The following is a 19,781-nucleotide window of genomic DNA, read 5'->3' on the forward strand; positions in this document are numbered from 1 at the left end:
ATGATATCAATATGTATATATATCTTACATTTTCAGTCACACCATACACTAAAACAAAAAGTTTGGAAAACGTACCTAATGTTCCTTAGACTGAAGACCACTGATAACCACCATTCTGTCTTTTCTCTCTACCCGCAAATCAAAACAGCTGCTTTTTCACTTCCCCAAGGTACATCTTGGACGCTTGATGATTCTCTACTACCGAGGGCGTTGGGCCAAATTGGCATCATCCTGGCACCTGCCTCATTCGGCATGTGAAGTGGCCTTTATTGACAAACTTTTGAATTCGGAGCAGGAATAAGCTCCTTGGCTCCTTGAGCCATCTCCGACATTCAATGCGATGTCTCATGATCTGATTACTCTGCTTTCTCTCCTGTCCCTGATAGGTTGTCAGCCTGATTTACCCAATATCTGATTGTCTTTTGATTTAGATCCCATTTTTAGTCATAAATTAATTGAATTAGACATGAAATTTAAAGAAAGCTCAATTTAATGCAGCAGTAAACGCAACATCATTCTTGCTGCAAGGAAGTTACAGGTTGCTGTGAGAAACAAGGTTAGTTTTTATGCAATGCTTTTTATTTAAATACTTTATCAATTTCAGATAAATATCATAATTGGAACAATTAACAAACCTGTACTTTAAGGAATTTGAGCCTGGATAATGTACAGATACTTTAAGTGCAACACTGTTGGGAAAATGGAATCATAATCATAAATCTAAATATGGATGGTGCGTTTGGATTTCAATTGTATTTTAATTCTCACATTACAAGTTTAATTTCTCGTATTCCTACTGTCATAGTTTGATGGCATTCCACCAGACGAGGAGATTGACTGTCAGCCAGAAGGTGAAATTGAAGCCCCTCAGGCCATTGAGAAGAATGAAATCAGTTTGCCAGTAAACACTCCTTCCCTGGACTTTAACGATAATGAGGACATTCCAACAGAACTTAGTGATTCCTCTGAAACACACGATGAAGGTATGTAATTAACCAAGTGTATCTGGTGTCATTTTTACCATGACTTGGGAGGTTTTCAGTTATTTCAGATCTAAAACCAGGATTGGACTGAGAAGGTGGAACGGTGATATCAACAAACCTTGTTTAGGCAGATATTGATTAATTGGTAAATACTATGTAGGGCCTATGAAATTGATTAGACAATATTAATCGTGATATTGATCGACCATCATGCTAAAACTGTGAACTTTGTGGGGATTATTTTAAATTAACCAAGGCATGTTTTGCATAATTTTATTCATCTTGTTTTGCTTTTAAAGTTGCATGAGGGCCAAGCCCTCTCAGGGAGAGAGAAAAGATTTCTTTTTAAAGATAAAAAGTGCATGTAAAATAAGAGGAGAATGAGCAATTTCAAATTGCTTTTATTTTAATTTTATGGAATATTTAGGTGCTGCTTGGTTTATTTTCAGTATATTTTGATTACCTCAAGCGTACACAAAAAGAATTTTGAATGCTTGCTCGGCCATCTTTAAAAAATGGAATCTAAAATAAGTTTGGCAACCGTGATGAAAACTGCTCTAAGAACAGCACTCATTAGAAAATTTTGTCCTATTTTCATTTTCATTTTTCCTGTCTGCATTCATTTCAGTGGGACTAACTACAGCTGATTTTAAAAAACTGAAAACAGGTATGGAACCATTGCGTTTAAAGATATGCAATTTTATTTTAGATTTTAAGAATATTTAATAAATCTTTTTGTGTCATGTGAATACTAAAAAGCAGCACAGGTTTCATACCTGCAAGGGAATTCAACTCCATTTAAAATATTAAGTTCCAAAATATAGTCACAAACACAAACCTCTGAACTACCTCCATGTTTTTGCAAAATTGCTTCTATTCTGCTACCATAGGTAATTATTTTTCCAAGATTTTTTTCCCCAAAATAAGTTAGTCTTATATTGTTCTTACATTGACAATAGGAAATTCAAAATTATATACATGACAGTAGAACTACTGTACAGGATAGTTTGTTTATATTTCATAAAACATAGTAGACTATGCCTTGTAGTCAAACCCTTCATTCCTTGAGTTAAACATACGTAGCATGCTTGTAACTTGGGATTGTTCACTTAGAACAAGTTTTGCACAGACAGCATTTTTTACTTCCTTATCTGCTTCCTGCCAGTGCCCACTCATTAATTTCTTCCTTTCCAAATGTTTTGAATCCAAGTCCTTTGAAGAGATCCAGAAGGATCCTCAAAGATTGTTTTTACAAAGGTTGATTTGTTTCAAAATCTATATATGTGTATATTACTGCTAGTCATGTTAAACATACTTATGTTAAAAGCATAAAATAATAAACACAGTAAACAATTACTTTGAGTAGATGGTTCACCTTTCCCATTTTAAGTGGGGTTGAAATTCCCTTTAATTTCTTCCAAATAAAATAAATCTTTTTGCATATTATTAAAAGCTGTTAACAGATTAAGTTATTGCATTTGCAACGCTGCTTTCATTTTTACAATTTCCACAATCTTATATAAATTGCAGGCTGTCAATTAAAGCATTAGGAGAATGGGATGCAACACCACCAATTGCAATATTATTTTTATTTTAAATCTCTTTTTGTAGCGCATGGCCAGTTCTCCTTGCGTTAAATTCAGCCCCAAAGTTGACATCATGATGTGGATCATTGACTGATAATCAATTGGAGCAAGAAGTCAGGATTTTTAAAAAAATGCAGCTTCAAATGATGATGTTAGAATACATATTCACAAATATTCTTAAGAGTAAAATTCATGATAAACTCAAATGGTGGTAACCGGACAGAATAGAATTTAAAACAGACTGTTCTTTCTTTCTTTGGGAGCAGCACTAAATTTGGCCCAAACATCTTGGTATTTCCAGCAATGATAGTTGCTTAGGACGTTAATATTTATGGATAGCTACTCTCAACTGCTAGTACTAAGGTGTGGTCAGTTACTCCTCTCTCTTAAGGAAGATAATAGTAAGTAGAGATTAATTATGTATAGATTTGGATTTCTTCTTATTGCTTCTGATTGCAAAATAATCCATTACTACTTATGTAATTATAAAGAGCCACAGAAAATCATTTTTAAAGTAGACAAATGAAGGCTCACTCATGAAATGACTAAGAACAATGTATCTAGAAAGAAATAGAGTGAATTTTAAGAACAGCTTTCTACAACAAGTCCACAGTCTGGCTGGTTAGTTGATGAGATATTGTAACCATAGAAGATTGACTTTAATTCCAGATACCAAGTTAAATAAAGGGAAATTGGATGAAAATCAGCACTATCTTTTAAAGCTGTTACTGTGATTTTGAACAAATTGGATATTGGGTTTTGATTTTGTAGGGTGGGGTGAATTTTTGTCTTAACTTTATTTTCACGTCTCTTGCTGCCTCACTCCAGGAGAAGTACAAGCGTTTTATGATGACCTCAATGGCAGACAGTACATTAATGAGGTTTTTCATGTCAGCGTGGACAAGCTGTATGATTTACTCTTCACTGACTCCCAATTTCTACGAGATTTCTTTGAGCAACGGAGATTCACTGGTAAACTGGATTTCGTAACACTTCGTGTAGATTTGGGGAGGCGATATTATCGGTAGACTGTTAATCCAGAAACCCAGGTAATGTTCTGGGGATAACAAGGTGTAGAGCTGGATGAACACAGCAGGCCAAGCAGCATCAGAGGAGCAGGAAGGCTGACATTTCGGGCCTAGACCCTTCTTCAGAAAGTTATGGGAACACAGGTTCGAAACCTACTCCAGCAGATGGTGGAATTTAAATGCAATAAAAATCGGAATTAAGAGTCTAATGATGATCATGAATCTACTGTTGATTGGTGGAAAATCCCATCTAGTTCACCAATGTCCTTTAGGGAAGGAAATCTGCTATCCTTACCTGGTCTGGCCGACGTGTGACTCCAGACCCACAGCAATGTTGTTGACTCTCAACTCAGTTAGGGATGGGCAATAAATCTGGCCTAGCCAGTGATGCCCACATCCTGTGAATGAATACACAAAAAAATAAATCTCTGCAGTTATACCTGGAGAGTTCAGTGTTTACAGGGCAATTGTTTTCTTCTGTATTAGACAAGTGTAAAAGGTTTTATTTTCCTCAAACCTAAATACTGTGGTTCAGAATGAAAATGAGATTGAAACTATTTAAATTCCAGAGTTAACTAAAGGGGAAATGGTTTGAGTTGCTGTTTCAAATTTTATTAGCATCACATCAACAACAGCATCTCATAGTTAGATCTTTTATTTTCACTTTTATTCATTCACTGGATGAGGGCATCGCTGGCTAGACAGCATTTATTGCCCATCCCTAATTGCCCAGAGAGCAGTTAAGAGTCAACCACATTTCTGTGGGTGTGGAGTCACATGTAGGCCAGACCAGGTGAGGATGGCAGTTTCCTTCCCTAAAGGACATTAGTGAACCAGATGGGTTTTTCCCGGCAATTGACAATGGATTCATGGTCATCATTAGATTATTAATCACAGATATTTTATTGAATTCAAATTCCACCATCGGCCGTGGTGGGATTTGAACCCGGGTCCCCAGAATGTTATCTGGGTCTCTGGATTAACAGTCCAGTGATAATACCACTAGGTCATCGCTTCCCCAGATATTTATATAGCACTGTTAATATAATGAAACGTCCCAAGGCTCTTAACAGGAGCATTGCAAACAAGATACGATACTGAGGTTGTAGAATTGCTCACCGAGCCAGTGTGTTTGGCTGCAGACGTTTCATCACCCTGCTAGGTAACATCGTCAGTGCGTCTCTGGTGAAGCGTTGGTGTCCTGTCCTGCTTGTTATTTATATGCTTCGGTTTGCTGGGGTGGTTGGCATTACTTCTGGTTCTGTTTTTCAGTGGTTTGTATGTCGGGTCCAGTTCAGTATGTTTGTTGATGGAGTTTTGGTTAGAATGCCAAGCCTGCAGGAATTCCCTGGCATGTCTCTGTTTGGCTTGTGCTATTATGGATGTGTTGACCCAGTCGAATTTGTGTCCCTTGTTGTCCGTGTGTAGTGAGACAAGTGAAAACTGGTCGTGTCTCATGGTGTCTTGATAATAAGGATAGACGAGCTCCATTTAGAATTCGACTGGGACAACACATCCATAATCACACAAACCAAACAGACATGCCATGGAATTCCTGGAGGCCTGGTATTCTAACTGGAACTCCAACAAACACACTGAACTGGACTCTATATACAAACCACTGAAAAACAGAACTGGAAGTAATGCCAACCAACCCAGCAAACTGAGGCATACAAATAACAAGCAGGATAGAACACCAATGCTTAACCGGAGGTCCACTGACTATGTTACCCATCAGAGTGATTTCTGCAACCAAACCCACCGGCTCGGTGAGCATGCCTACAACCTAATTCTCACTGGTCTCAATACACACAGACAAAGAAGGACACAAATTCAACTGGGACAACACATCCATAATAGCATGAGCCAAACAGAGACATGTCAGGGAATTCCTGGAGGCCTGGCATTCCACCCGGAGCTCCATCACCAAACACATTGAACTGGACCCAATATACAAACTACTGAACAACAGAGCCTGAAGAAATGCCACCCACCCCAGCAAACTGAGGCATAACAAGCGGGACAGAAAACCAATGCTTCACTGGAGGCACACTGATGATGTTACCTAGAAGGGTGACGAAACGTCTGCAACCAAACACACCAGCTCAGCGAACAAGTCTACAAACTTGTCCACAACCTGCTACAAATCTTCTCAAACACTTCAAAGTTTGATACTGAGCTACAAATGGAGATATTAGTTTAGGAAACACAAAACCTGGTGAAATTGTTTTTGGGTGCCTCTTAAAAGAGGAAGGCAAGTAGCGAGGCAGTGAGGTTTAAGAATGAATTCCAGAATTTGGGGTCTAGGTAACATAAAGCATGACCATCCATGGTGAAATATTTACAATTTGAAATACACAATAGATGCCAGATTCAGAGGAGCACCTGTTTCATGTAGGCCTCGGGGGATGGAGGAGATTGGAGATGAGAGGGGAAGGCCATGGAGGGATTTGAAAACTCTACTACCAAAGTTGAGAGGGTTGGATTATGAGGAGAGACTGAGTAGACTGGGATTATACTCATTAGAATTCAGAAGAATGAGGGGAGATCTTACAGAAACATATAAGATTATGAAGGGAATAGATAAGGTGGAGGCAGGGAGGTTGTTTCCGCTAGCAGGTGTAACTAGGACTAGAGGACATCGCCTCAAAATAAAGGGAAGCAGATGTAGGACTGAGGTCAGGAGGAACCTCTACACTCAAAGGGTTGTGAATCTGTGGAATTCCCTGCCCAGTGAAGCGCTTGAAGCTACCTCGCTGAATGTTTTTAAGGCAATTCTAGATAAATTTTTGAACAGTAAAGGAATTAAGTGTTATGGTGAGTGGGCGGGTAAGTGGAGCTGAGTCTCAAAAAGATCAGCCATGATCTTATTAAATGGCGGGGCAGGCTCAAGGGGCCAGATGGCCTATTCCTGCTCCTACTTCTTATATTCTTAGGTAAAACATGAACGACCGTTTGAAAATCAAGATATTGCTTGACCTGGAGCCACAATGAAAGAGGACTAGTTGCAAGTTAAGACAGATGCCAGAATTTTCCATGACCTCAAGTTTACAGAGAGTAGAATGTAGAAGACAATTGAGAATGCACTGAAATAATTAAGTCTAAAGGTAACAAAGGCCTGGAGAAGCGTTTCAGCAGCAAATGACCTGAGACAGAGATAAAGTCAAGCAATGTTAAAGACAGAAAAATGAAGTCGGAATTTCGTCTGAGTCAATTGTGACACCAAGGTTTTGAACAGATTGGCTTAATCTCAGACTGTTGAAATGGGGAGTGATGGCATCAGTAACTGTGGAACGGAGTTTTAGCAAGGAGCAGAAACAATGGTTTCAGTCTTACCGATATTTAATTGGAGGAAATTTCTGCCTATTAGTGATGTGTGTTGCATAGTCAGTCCGATAATTTTGCAACAGTGGAAGGCTTGAGAAGGTGGTACAGCTGGATGTTATCAATGTACATGTGGAAACTAACATTATGGTACTGGATAATGTCACCAAGGGGCAATTTGCACATTTGAAATAGCAGCATACCCGGGATAAATCACTGGGGGACACCAGAGGTAACAGTACAGGATCAGGAAGAGAGGCCATTGCTAGTAATTCTCTGACTACAATTAAATAAGAATAGAACCACTGAGAGCAGTCCCATCTAGGTAGACACAAGTCGAGAGACATTGGAGGAGGATGTTTCAATCAACCATGTGGACTGCTTGAAAGCTTACATCAGTTCCTATTTTATGATCATCCATTTCTTCTTAATTATTTACACTGATCTGATTTTGATTTCTTCATAACTGGATAGTAGAGTTATTATGGCAAAAAAGGAGGTCATTTTGGCCCATTGAATTCAGGCCAGCTCTCTGTAGAGCAATTGAATCAGTGCTATTCCCCAGGTTTGCCCCCATAGCCTTGCAAGTTAATTTCCCTCCAGTACCCATTCATCCAGTGTCCTTTGTTGCCTCTGCAAAACGTATGATATTTTTGGAAGTATACATCGGTTTGAGACATGACGTCCTTTCTGCAATGCAAGCCGAAGAGCTGGACATGCAAAGTTGCGCCAGTACAAGACTAGTACAACAGGATAAGTGTAAGCAGGAAGTTTTGAACATGCAAAGGTCAGAATTTATGTTGTAAAAAATTGACACAAAAGTGTAGCAAGGAGCGAGGATTTGTGGGCAGAGATTGCAAACAGATTTGATTTTTAACAACAAATAAAACATTCATAAACGTTCCAAAACAGGAGAAAAGTATTTTTCTTACTTTATTGAACACTATCATTTTAAGATTTTTCTCATCTGCAACCTGTTTTTATGACCTCAGTGGCAAAGATGTTAAAAAAGAATACACAAGTTCAGTGTGTATAATGGAACTGAGCACAAATGTTAGCTGTAATGTAACATATTACCACAAATCCTTATTTCAGATGAAGAATTGCCACCAAAATAGATCTTTTATTTTCTGTCTCTAGACATGGTTAGTCATCCCTGGAAGAAAGAAGTAAATGGCAATCAGACCCGAGTGATATTGTACACTATTGCTCTCTCAAACCCACTTGCGCCAAAAACTGCCACAGTGACTGAGACCCAGGTAAGACTTGCTGATTAAAGCTAACATTAAAGATGTGACCAAGACTACATTTTGCATTTTACTTCAGCGTGTGGAAGAAAATTAGCTCAGTACAATTCTTCCAGCAATTTAAGAACCTACTGTCTGCCAACAGTAATTTAATGAGATACATTAGTGATGGAGACTTCCAAAAGATCAAAGAGAAGGCTTTGCTGTTCATAACAAGTTAAAATGAACATTTTATAACACCGTAAGACAATACCCTCCTAGCTGCTGTCAGCAAGCTAGAGGCTGGTAATTTTCACCATCACTAAGCCAAATAACTCATTAGTTTGGTATAGTGTTTCAGATCATTTATAGAGGACTGACCATGGAATAAGTGTATCCCCAGAGTATTTTTTCATTATGGTTAAAATTATCTGCATGCTTTGAAGTATTTCTTTCATTACAGACTTTGTACAAAGCCAGCCAGGAGAGTGAGTGTTATGTGATCGATGCAGAGGTGATTACGCATGATGTTCCATATCATGACTATTTCTACACAATCAACAGATACAGTCTTATGCGGGTGGCAAAAAACAAAAGCAGACTGAGGTAAGAAAGCTACTACTCCTGAATTAGTTAATTTTGTGCAAAAGTGCATTGAGTTTTACCTCGTAGTCATGTCATGAGTTCTGTCTTGGTCTCCTAGATCTTTGAAAGTAATAGAAGCAACACTCTTTCACAAGTTGCTGAAACAATAACCAAGTCAATCCAGAAGATCGCTGAATTACCTAGAGCAAATCCATGTGTCCTTAAATACAGAAAGTAGTAAATATTACGAAAGCCTGTATTAAGAACACAATTCCAAATCCAATGTGACATCTCTTATCAATAACCTTGCATGGTTTTCATTGTTTTTTTGCCTTGTGCAGCTTTTTACTGCTTGCATTACTCTTACTCCTTCACACAATGGCTAATAGAAATGTGAAACCCTCTCCGTAAAAACAAGACTGCTGAGGCTAGAGCAAAGCCTTTTGGAAATAAACAGAATAGAGAGCCTCCTCAGATCAAGGGGGAAATTAGTCTGCCAACTGGAGCTGAAGTAACTTTGTTATGGGATCATGGACATGGATCTAGTTGAGGTACTTGATCATTAACTGTGGGTTTCTTCAGCTTTTCTTCAACTTTCCCCTGTTCACTGTCTTGTTCTCCTATTCAGCTTTCAGTCCCTCATCTACATTACTAGGGAATAAGTATGGTTACATCCCTTGGTTTGTTTGGAACCATGTGGAGCAACCAGTTTCCCAGAGATGATGCTTTCTCTATCAGAGGAAACAGCATGTGATTGTAAAGAAACGGGCTCCAGTGCACTGAAGTCCCATTGCTTGTTCCACCTGGAGGTTTTGATCTCTTTGGCAATGAATTTTCTTCCCGAGGCCCAAAGTGTTGGATGCCATCTTATGAAGTTTACTCGACAACACATCAGGGCCATCAAATATGTTAATGGAACCACACCCAAGCGTTTTGAGTACTCCGGAATTGGGTTTAACCTCGAATCCCTGGAAGATGCTGCTTGAAGCGATGGCAAATTCTTCCTTAATCAGTAGATTCCTGTCAGCAAGGGGATTAGGGATTACAGTAACAAGACTGATAAATAAAGTTAAAATGTTGATCAGCCTTTGGAAGTAGGAGCTGGAATCAACCATTTAACCCTGTGAGCTTGTTCTGGTGTTTCAGTGAGATCATGGCTGATCTATGAAGTAACTCCACATAACTGGCTTTTCTCCATATCCTTTAGTACCTTAAGAACAGCTCGAGCATCAGTTGCAGTTTTCAGGAAAGTGTTTAAAATTTGAGCCATGCTTGGAGTGTGGAAGCATTTCCTAACTTGATAGTGATCGAATTGAATGGTAGAATAGGATCAAGAGGTTAAATAGGTGACACCTGGTCCTATGTTCCTTCTTCCTTCAGATCGCCTTAGAAATGTTTGAGTGTATCCTCCCTGAGATTCACATGCAGTTCCCTTTGAACTTTGATGAAGGGAAGGAAAAAAAATCAACTGTACCTGTTGAAATGCGGTCAGGTTGCCAACTATTCATTAAACATTGATTGATGGAATGGATGCAGTTCTAGTGACTGTTTTTTGAGCCACTAAATCTATCAAACAAATGTCAGCATCATTGGTCATCAAGCTACAAATTCCTTTCATTTTAATGGGACAACTCACAGAACAAATCTGCCATTGTGTCAAATTTTTCTACATTGACTCTCATCTACTCTTTAAAAGAAATTGTAACCAAAATATAGTTGCACGAGAATAATGCTGTCCCTGTTCAACTAATTTTAACCTGTAGTGCCAGTCATTAGAGGACTTAAAGTTTGGAGTTTTGATCAATTCGATGTTTGTTGCAGATTACTGGTGACTCACTGATTCTCTATTATTAAACAGTAAAGCATGTTCTAAGTAACAAGCAGTGTGTGAGTTTTTACTTATCCTCAATTGAATTTGGTCTTCACAGATCTTCTCACGGAGGAGCAACCTATACTAAAACGCAGATTTACTTCTTTGCCAAACAGCAAAGTTGTTCCATGCTGTTTGATAATGACTACAAAGTTGGCACATCAGTATCAGTTGACCTCAGCTACTCTGTATTCAGAATGACTTTCATAGAATCCTTTTACAGAGTGAAAGCAGGCCATTCGGCCCATCACGTCCATACCACCACTCCGAAGAGCAGCCCGTCCAGACCCACCCATCCCTGTATCCTTGCATTTCCCATGGCTAATCGACCTAGCCTGCAGAACCCTGGACACTATGAGCGATTTAGCATGGCCAATCCACCTAACCTGCGCATCTTTGGACTGTGCGAGGAAACCCACACAGACACAGGGAGAATGGAAGTGTAACCTACAGGGGACATACAGTGTAGTGGTAGTTTCCCACCCTCTGGGCTGAACAGGTTGATTTGAAAAAAAATACCTTTAACAGGGTTCTTGTCAAAAGACAGTTGTCAAAAACCCAATTGAGTTGAAAATCCCATTCAAACATTCTGATCTTTGGTAAGTTTAGTAGGTCAGTTATTTACATTGTATACTTTGCCATGGTGTTACCAACTGCATGTGTAAATGAAGTTTTGCATGGTAGCTGAACTGTAAAAGTATTATTTAGTCAATTAGCTAACTTTTTACATCCAGGATATTTGATAGCTAAACTATAAACATTTTATTTAATCAATTAATATAATTTCTTATATCCAGGATATCAACCGAACTGAAGTATAGGAAACAGCCATGGGGGTTAGTGAAATCATTCATTGAGAAGAATTTTTGGAGTGGTTTAGATGACTACTTTAGACATTTAGGTGAGCAAAATTTAATTTTCTCCCTTCATTTCTTGTTGTGAAGTATAGTTTTGTGAGTTCTGCCTGAAATATGGTATCTCATCTAAGCAGCTGTTTTTCATTTATGAAGCTGGTAAATTTTTTTACCCAACACAGCCAAACACAATTCTGCACTTAGTCAATATCTAATGGTGTTGTTTCTTAATCTCTGGATATTAATCGAGGAGTAGAAATTTCATTATATTGTTTCCCTCATGTTATATTTGTGCTAAAGGTATGGTAACTAAGATTAAGTTATTGAAGACTGATAAACAAGATTTGTTTCTTGGTAAGGAGTGTTATTTTGTCCAGATGCAAATAATTTCAACCTACGTCATTGTTTCTTATAATAACTGAAGATTGCAAAGCATGCCATGGAAGTGCAACCTACTGGGGACACTGAGGGTGCAGTGGCGGTGTCCCAACCTCTGGGCTGAACAGGTCGATTTAAAAAAATACTTCGAACAGGGTTCTTGTAAAAGAATTTTGAGTCCCACCTTACTTGAAGGTCTATCATAACACGTCCAAACAAATTGATTTTTAGGGTGCTCTTGGAAGTAATGATAATGGTATAATGCTCCTTTTGAGGAGTATTGTGTTAACTGCTAATTACTTCCTAAACTAACTGTAATAATTCAAGAGATGACTGGACACAAGAACAGGTGCTTTGAATTGGCAGTCAGTAAGAGCCAAAACTCCCCATGATGTAGTGCATTCTTACTTAATATTTGAACTTATGAACAAAGTAGATACAGTTACAGGCAATGTGTTAAACAAGAGATGGTGAATAGATTGGTTCTAGTCTACTTAATAGTATTTAATCAGAGTGGTTTTGTTTGATTGATTTCAACTTCAGACATTCCTTTTTGGTGTCCATAGATATTGAACTTGCAAAAGTAGAAAAACAGTATGCTGCTGAATTGCACAGGCAATCTCCAAAAGAGAAGCCTAACAAATCATCCACAATTCGAAGGAGAAAACGGCCTCACATGCATGTGCGAAGCCAACACCTTGTTGAAACGGTCAGCCCTGTTACTACGCCGACTGACGAAGAGGTAGCCCAGAGGATTAAACATGTGGCAGGTAAAATTGAAAGTGAAGAACTGATGTCAGTGGTGACAATAACAGTGGTTATTGCAACAGTGTCTCTCTAGTCTCCTTCTTACTCGTTTTTATATTTTAAAATAAAAAACGTGCTTTATGGATAATTTGAAGTGAATATGAGTCATAGCATCACCTTGTGATGTTGCAAAAATAATCCACTTATAGCATGTGACCAATTCATTATTTATTTTAATAACTAGTTCTCTCTATATACCCTCACATGCAAAGAATTTCTTTGTCACTGAATTATTTGTAGATCTTGTATCATATTAAACTAGTTGTATTGTATCCTGCTAGCATTACTTAGATTTTTGTCTGCGTCCTTCAACTCAAATGTTGTTGTATATACACCTCATTGGCTGTACAAGTGAAGTCAATGGGGCATCTGGATCCTCAGTCAATGACAGGATCAATGGTGTTTCTTCTTGACCTGTAGCATTTAATGATTGGAAAAGAAAAAGAGACAAAAAGGGAAGGAGAGTGAATCAGTGTGTGTGAATTAGACTCAAATTGGGTACAGAAAAATAAATAAGGAGCGGAGGAGAAAGTTTGCATTAAGGGACAAAATCGTAAGAGACAGACAAGAAAATAATAAATATCTGAAATCTTCAGAATCTTTCACCTGCAGTTTGTTGCATGTGGTCATGTGACTGAGCAACTTGGAGGTGCATTGCAGAAATATTTAAAAGGATACTCCCACTTTTAATTCTGAGCCCTGACTTTCTGCAGCAAGTTGATGGGCAACTAATGTGCAAATAAGCATGTTCTTACAAATAACCGGGAGGCCAAGTGCAAGATGTTGTTTGTATGATGTAAATAGAAAAGCAAATAAATTGACTCAAAGGATTTGTAGATTCACAGTTCAAACCCCATCTCTTCATTCCCTGAATTTGTTGACTGATTTGCACAAACAATGTGTCATTAACATGCCATTATTTTCAAAGCAATTTGGCCCATTGTCTTAAAACTCTGCTTTTGTACCTTATTTTTGCACTCAGGCTGTCAGCCAAATTAGATGAAATTTAATCAGGGTATTAGGATGATATTGGTTCTTCATGCATAAAAACTGTCTAATGCAGTTATTGGAAACATCATGGTTGTTCAGATTAAAAAAAATCTTTTTTGCCACAGGTTCCACACAAACTAAGCATATCCCAGAAGAAATTCCAGGAGGAATTCAACTTTACAGTGTTTCCAAGTTATTGCTCATCATAAGCTTTGTGTGAGTAACAGCAGTACATGATGTTTTGCCTGACAGACCCATTGCAGTTGATTCTGATGTCTAGGAAGCTACAAGAGTGGTGTTTGTAAACTAAATCATTTATTGAATATCCCCAGCAAATTTATAATTAAATGGAAACAATTTATTTCAATTATTTTGCCAGAAAAAGCATCAGATTAACAATTTGGTGCTTAAACTTGCTGTTGAAAATTCTGAAGGGCTTTGGTTAGTAAACGGGAGAAAGTTATTTCTATTGGTTGTCAATAGATTTCTGAAAGATAAAAATGTATCATCATCTAAGGAATAGATAGGTTAAATTGCTTATTTATTGGGTGGGGTGCGTTTGTAATTGGATAGAATGTTGTCCTGGAAACAACACCAGAAGCAGCATCTGTAATAATGTTTAAAGATGATGTATCCCAGTATGTGGAAAATGGAAGTTTGGGGAATAAAACCAAATGGTAGATCTGTCAGAGAGACATGAAGATGAAATAAGCAACATTATTTCTTTCTGTGCTGTATCATTTTGTTTTGTACCTGAACCAGAATATCACCCCCTAAAGAGAAGGGGAATTTGCTGACTCCTAAACACCGAAGATTTACCACGTAATATTCAGTCAATGATAAAATTTGTTGAACTGGTGAGAATGTGAGTTCACTTGTATGCCCAGTGCACAACTTCATAATGTATTTTGTTTTGAATGGTGGAAGATACCATAGTTTATATTCCCTCTTGGTGGCATCAAGACAGAAAGGAATTTCAGCTCCAGAAAATGCCAGGAAACTTGGAAGAGATATGATAGGAATGTAGGTGTATAAATAATGTACTGAACTTGTAGTATGTAACTGTAGTATGTCAAAGAGATCATTTAAGATTTTGTTCTGTTGAGGAAAGGAAATGACAAAAAATATCATTAGCCCAGAATTTCCTGGAAAATTAAGGATGAATGTAATATGCACTCCATTATTAGTGTGCAGGTGACCCAGTAATTTATGGTGAGGGGCATATTTCCTAAGCTGTTAATCATTTCAAGTTGCTGGAAAGAAGCTTTTACATTTGTGCCTTAAGATAACTTAAACTTGATGCAGCTAGTTAGGGCTCACACATTTAATCATTGATTCCTGACTTGCTCACCCTGACCCAGAAGAGGAACAGTTGGCACTGTGGAATCTCATTCCTCCAGCAAGTTCAGGTGCATTGTATTGTTTTTGAACTGCAAGATAATAATTCCAAACTGACACCTTCAAAGTTCCAGGACTGCTAGTTGAGGGATGCACTGAAGCTTGCAGCAGTAGCTGCCAAGGCGTAGTGGGGAATGGCCACTATCTAAGGTCTTTCTGCCAAAATATAACAAGAGTCTGTTTAGATCCAAGCCCCCCTTGTTTGCCTTAAAGTGGACCTTAACCTTTCATGGCTGGAAAAAGCTCTTTTGTTGCAACAGGATTGAAGCTGTAATGAGGAATGTCAAAATTCCATGGTATTTTCTGCAAAGTCTGTATAGCCCTGTGTTGTACTTTTTTTTTACTTGGAGATAATTTTTGCATAAGGTATATTTTTGAAATAAAAAAGGACAGTTCCTGAATTCAGTATGCCCAGTATGCAACTAACCTAACGTGAAACATAGGTCAGAGAATAGGCTAGATTCATGGCCCATGTAAGTATATGGCTTTATGGATATATGAGATTGTATACTTAGTGTCAAATAACTAAATTGTAGGAACTGTTTTACTATTTTTCTCAAATGGTTAAATCTACCCTCAACTTAAAATTGGTTAAGGTTCTGTTGTACTTTTCACTGTCTAAGAATGTTTAGAAATTTCACAAAGAAACTTTCTGACCAAATCAAAGCACAGATGTACATCAACTAACTTACTTGTCAAATTTCCTTATTTAAAATAGATTCACATTGATTTGCGATGCTTTTGACCTATACATGTTGTTTATAAGCCTGATCATGCTGATTGACTTTTTTTAATAAATTGTTGAACCTCTCCATTTGAAAAAGCAAGCTTTATTAATTGCTTTAACCTCACTGTGCTAGGACCTCTGATACATTTTCCCTTCTGATTACTATTTTCCTCTTCTATTTACTGCTCACTTTAGGATCTGTTTAAGGTACATCTGTAGTTCTTTTGCACTGTCTTTCAGTTTTGTTTTTCTGTACAATGCATGCATTCCATAATAGGCACACAATGAAGTGGTTTGGATAACTGAGCTTTTATATCTCATACAAATCAATGTCAGTTTTTAAAAAAGACAAACTAAATGTCCAATTTAAGAGAGAGGTTAAAGTAAATTGAATTGCTCAACATCCTGTTCTAAAATTTCCAAACAAATCTCACACAAACTGAACTTGCAATGGATGTTGCCTGATTTCTATTCTAATAAGAAGTCATTTTTTACACTGTCTCTCTTTGTTAATTAAAACAGCGATAAACTAACATTTTTATAGTACTGATGGATAATTCAGGCTCTCTACACTGTGTCAGTACAGATGCATTTGAAACAAAGCTAGACAGGGATATGAGAAAGAACGGATAGCAAATTTAGATGAGAAAAGATAGAGGAAGGCATTAACACTAGTCTGTTCCTGTGCTGTATACTCATTGCATTATAGTTTTCTGTTAATGGACACTTGAATTCGGTCCCAGTGGAAGATAGATGTCCTTAAGATCACAGTACCTCAGAAAGGAATCGAGACCTTGCAAGAGGAGAGAATTATTATGGGACAAATGAAATTCTTTCTATGATATTCAGGGATTATTGGTTTCTATGATATTTAATTTTATATTCAAATTTTATTCACCATAATATTGGAAAACGTCTGTATTGAATCCAAGTAAGATGAAGTTACAATGAAATTGCATATGAACAATCAACCTCTTTGAAAGATAGCTTTCAAATATTATTTTTATTTAAAGTTGTCACCTGCCCTTGAACTGTAGCCAGCAAATATAGTTATATTGCTGAGCATTGTTCCCTGGCTGTCTGTTTTAACTTTTCTATACACCTTTCATAGAATTGTAGAATCCCTACAGTGCAGAAAGAGACCATTCAGTCCATCAAGTCTGCACTGACCCTCCAAAGAGCATCCCTGACCCTCACCCCACCCTACCCGTGTAACCCTGCATAGGGTTTTACCATGGCTAACTGAACTAACTCGTCCAGCCCTGGACACTAAGGGGCAATTTTTAGCATGGCCAGTCCACCTAACCTGCACATCTTTAGTCTCTGGGAGGAAACTAGAGCACCAAGAAGAAACCCATGCAGGCACAGGAAGAACGCAAACTCCACACAGACAGGTTGGAATCGACCTCAGGTCCCTGGTGAAGTGAGGCAGCAGCACCACTGTAGTCTCATCATTCAGGATGATGTCACAGGTACAGTAGCAAATAGGAAAGCATTGAAATGTTGGCTTTTATTAAAAAGGGCATGTAAGACTGATGAAGCCTCATTGGAATTGAATAGGACCTTAATGAGACAGCTGTTTGATCGCCTTGGCGAAGGAAACATATACATGCCTAAAAGGCTGCGTAGTGGACATTCACCAGATTACTCCCAACGCTGAAATCAATGCCCTACGAGGAAAGATTTAGTGCTCTGGTTCCACGTTTTCTGCCGTTTAGAATAATGAGAGGTAATCTAATTGAAACCTAGACAGTTCAAAAAGAGTTTAATAAAGGTATATGTTGAAAGAATGTTTCTTCTGATTGAGAAGTCTAGAATTGGGTGTCAAGGCCTTGAAATAGGAGGTTGACCGTTTAGGATTAAAATGAGAAGGAATTTTCAAAGATTTGTGGATCTTTAGAATTTTCTAGCCCAGTCTATGGATGCTCCTTATTAAGTATATTCAGGACATGGATAAGCAGAATTTTGAGAGGTAAGGGAATTAGGAATGTAGGGATATTTCACAAAGGTAGAATTGAGTTAGCAGATCAGCCACAATTATATTGAATGATGATGCAGGCTGAAAGAGCTACATAAAATGCTCCTTCTCCTACTTCTCCAGTACTAATCTTAACTGTTGTTCTCTTCACAGCTTGGTGTTATTAGTATTTCTGAATATGATGCTATTTTACAAGCTATGGATGTTGGAATATACAACACAGAGTCTCACTACCTGGCATGGGATCAGGTTCCAGGAGAGGTATTTTCTACTCTTGCATTTTTAAAAAATGAGGGATGATCTTATTGAAACATCTAGGATTCTAAAGGAGTTTAACATGATAAATGCTGATGATGTTTCCCCTCAGAGGAGTCTAGAACTGCAGCATAGTTTAAAATAGTGTATCGCCCAGTTAAAATAGAAATGACAAATTTACTCTCTTAGAAGATGGAGACATTTTGGATTTCTCTATTCCAGAGTACCATGGAGACTCCGTCCTTTAATCCATTCAAATGATATTTGAACTGTAGAGGAGCCAGATTATGAGAAACAAAACTGGTAAATGGAGTTGAGGCTAACATCTGATCAGATCAGCCATGATCTTATTGAATGGTGCAGCATCCTTGAGGGGCTGGATTGCACAATACTGCTCCTACTTGTGCTCTTAAATAATCATAGCTTAAACATGACAATTTACTTAGAACCAATGGAAATAGTCAGTGGGCAGTAGCTCTGTAAATATAGAAAAGTTCTGTAATTTCAATGCTTCAATCTGGAAACAGACTGTTTTTCATGAGCGCTTCTGCTTAGACAAAGTAAGAACCGTTGGTCCAGTTTCATTGGCGTACACTTGTGAGTTTTTTTTTGTATCTTTAACATTTAAAATCTGTGCTATTAATCTTTTAATGTCGTTGAGCATAAACACAGCTTAATTCAAGAATCTCCTCAAGGGGTTACAAGTGAACGTAATTATTAAACTTGACATGATGTTTAATTTATTCAGGGGCTGAATGAATCTTGTTGAAATTTGTATTGGTTAGACAAATTCGTACGAATTTTAGAACATTTATTTTCTTCCATACAGCAAACTTCCCCAGTCACAGGTGGAATGGGCCCAGTTATTAGAGTCACAACAACGTTACCATGATGCTGAACTGCAGAAATGGAAAGAGATTTTAAAATCATCAGTGGTGCTTCTAGATCAGGTGACTTATTTCCTATTGACAAGTGCAAACACTGGGAACAGATCTTCTCTGTAGCTGTAGTGTGTTGAAGATAAAATTTGGAGTACATTCCATTCCTTTATTCTTTTTAAGAAAAAAATTATTAGAATTGACTGCAAACATTTTTTGTGGTGTATAGAAGTAGATTAATACACTGGTTAAACATACTGGACTAAATATTTGCGGAGCTGACTGCTGTAGTTGATAAGTTCATTTGATCACCTCAGGCTTGCTTCAGAGTAAGTTTTTATTGAAATAAAAGTCTCTCCAAAGATTAAAAACATCATATGCAAATGAATTTAGGAAACTTTAATACATTGCTCACTGGGCATTGTCTCAGAAAACAGTCCCTAAGATGGCATGAATTGCTGATAAATTGTTAACCTCACTCAGAAGGGCCAGAGGAGGCAAACAACCCTAGATAATGATGCAATGTGCACTTTGTGGCAATTAGCTTTGAGCCGTATTGGGGTATCAGTGAGGGAGCTTTAACGTAATCTCGGTGGATTGTGCTTGCTTCCAACACTAGGTCCTAGGTTTCATCAGACTGAGTCACCAGCAAACAGCAGGAAAATGGAGATACAGTATAGTGTGGCCTCTGGTAGCTTTCCAGTTGTTTCCACAAGAAACCATTGAAAACTCTAACTTAGTTGACTGAAATGAGAGTGTACCATTTCCCACCTCATCATCCTTTGTTCTAAGCAGAAAATTCATCATATTTAGAGGAATTTGTTCTTAAATCTGAAGACCTCACTGTAGTCCAAACTGGTGTGCTTATATTCTGCATCTCAACTACATCTCAGAGTGTGAACACTCAGTTGTGA

General features: G+C 37.9%; 1 protein-coding gene across 1 annotated transcript in view; it reads left to right on the forward strand.

Moving 5' to 3' along the window:
- Positions 1 to 19,781, forward strand: part of LOC109913662 (protein Aster-B-like) — a 60,320-nt gene that overhangs the window by 32,597 nt on the left and 7,942 nt on the right. Inside the window, exons 8-17 of the mRNA XM_048615529.1 lie at positions 806 to 983; positions 1,612 to 1,650; positions 3,398 to 3,541; positions 8,062 to 8,180; positions 8,611 to 8,753; positions 11,400 to 11,503; positions 12,401 to 12,604; positions 13,757 to 13,847; positions 17,888 to 17,995; positions 18,819 to 18,939. Of these exons, the coding sequence (XP_048471486.1) occupies positions 806 to 983; positions 1,612 to 1,650; positions 3,398 to 3,541; positions 8,062 to 8,180; positions 8,611 to 8,753; positions 11,400 to 11,503; positions 12,401 to 12,604; positions 13,757 to 13,847; positions 17,888 to 17,995; positions 18,819 to 18,939 (1,251 nt within the window). The remainder of the gene's footprint in view (positions 1 to 805; positions 984 to 1,611; positions 1,651 to 3,397; positions 3,542 to 8,061; positions 8,181 to 8,610; positions 8,754 to 11,399; positions 11,504 to 12,400; positions 12,605 to 13,756; positions 13,848 to 17,887; positions 17,996 to 18,818; positions 18,940 to 19,781) is intronic.

This window comes from Rhincodon typus, chromosome 32, assembly GCF_021869965.1.
Source record: "Rhincodon typus isolate 14 chromosome 32, sRhiTyp1.1, whole genome shotgun sequence".
In the NCBI taxonomy this organism is placed as follows: domain Eukaryota; kingdom Metazoa; phylum Chordata; class Chondrichthyes; order Orectolobiformes; family Rhincodontidae; genus Rhincodon; species Rhincodon typus.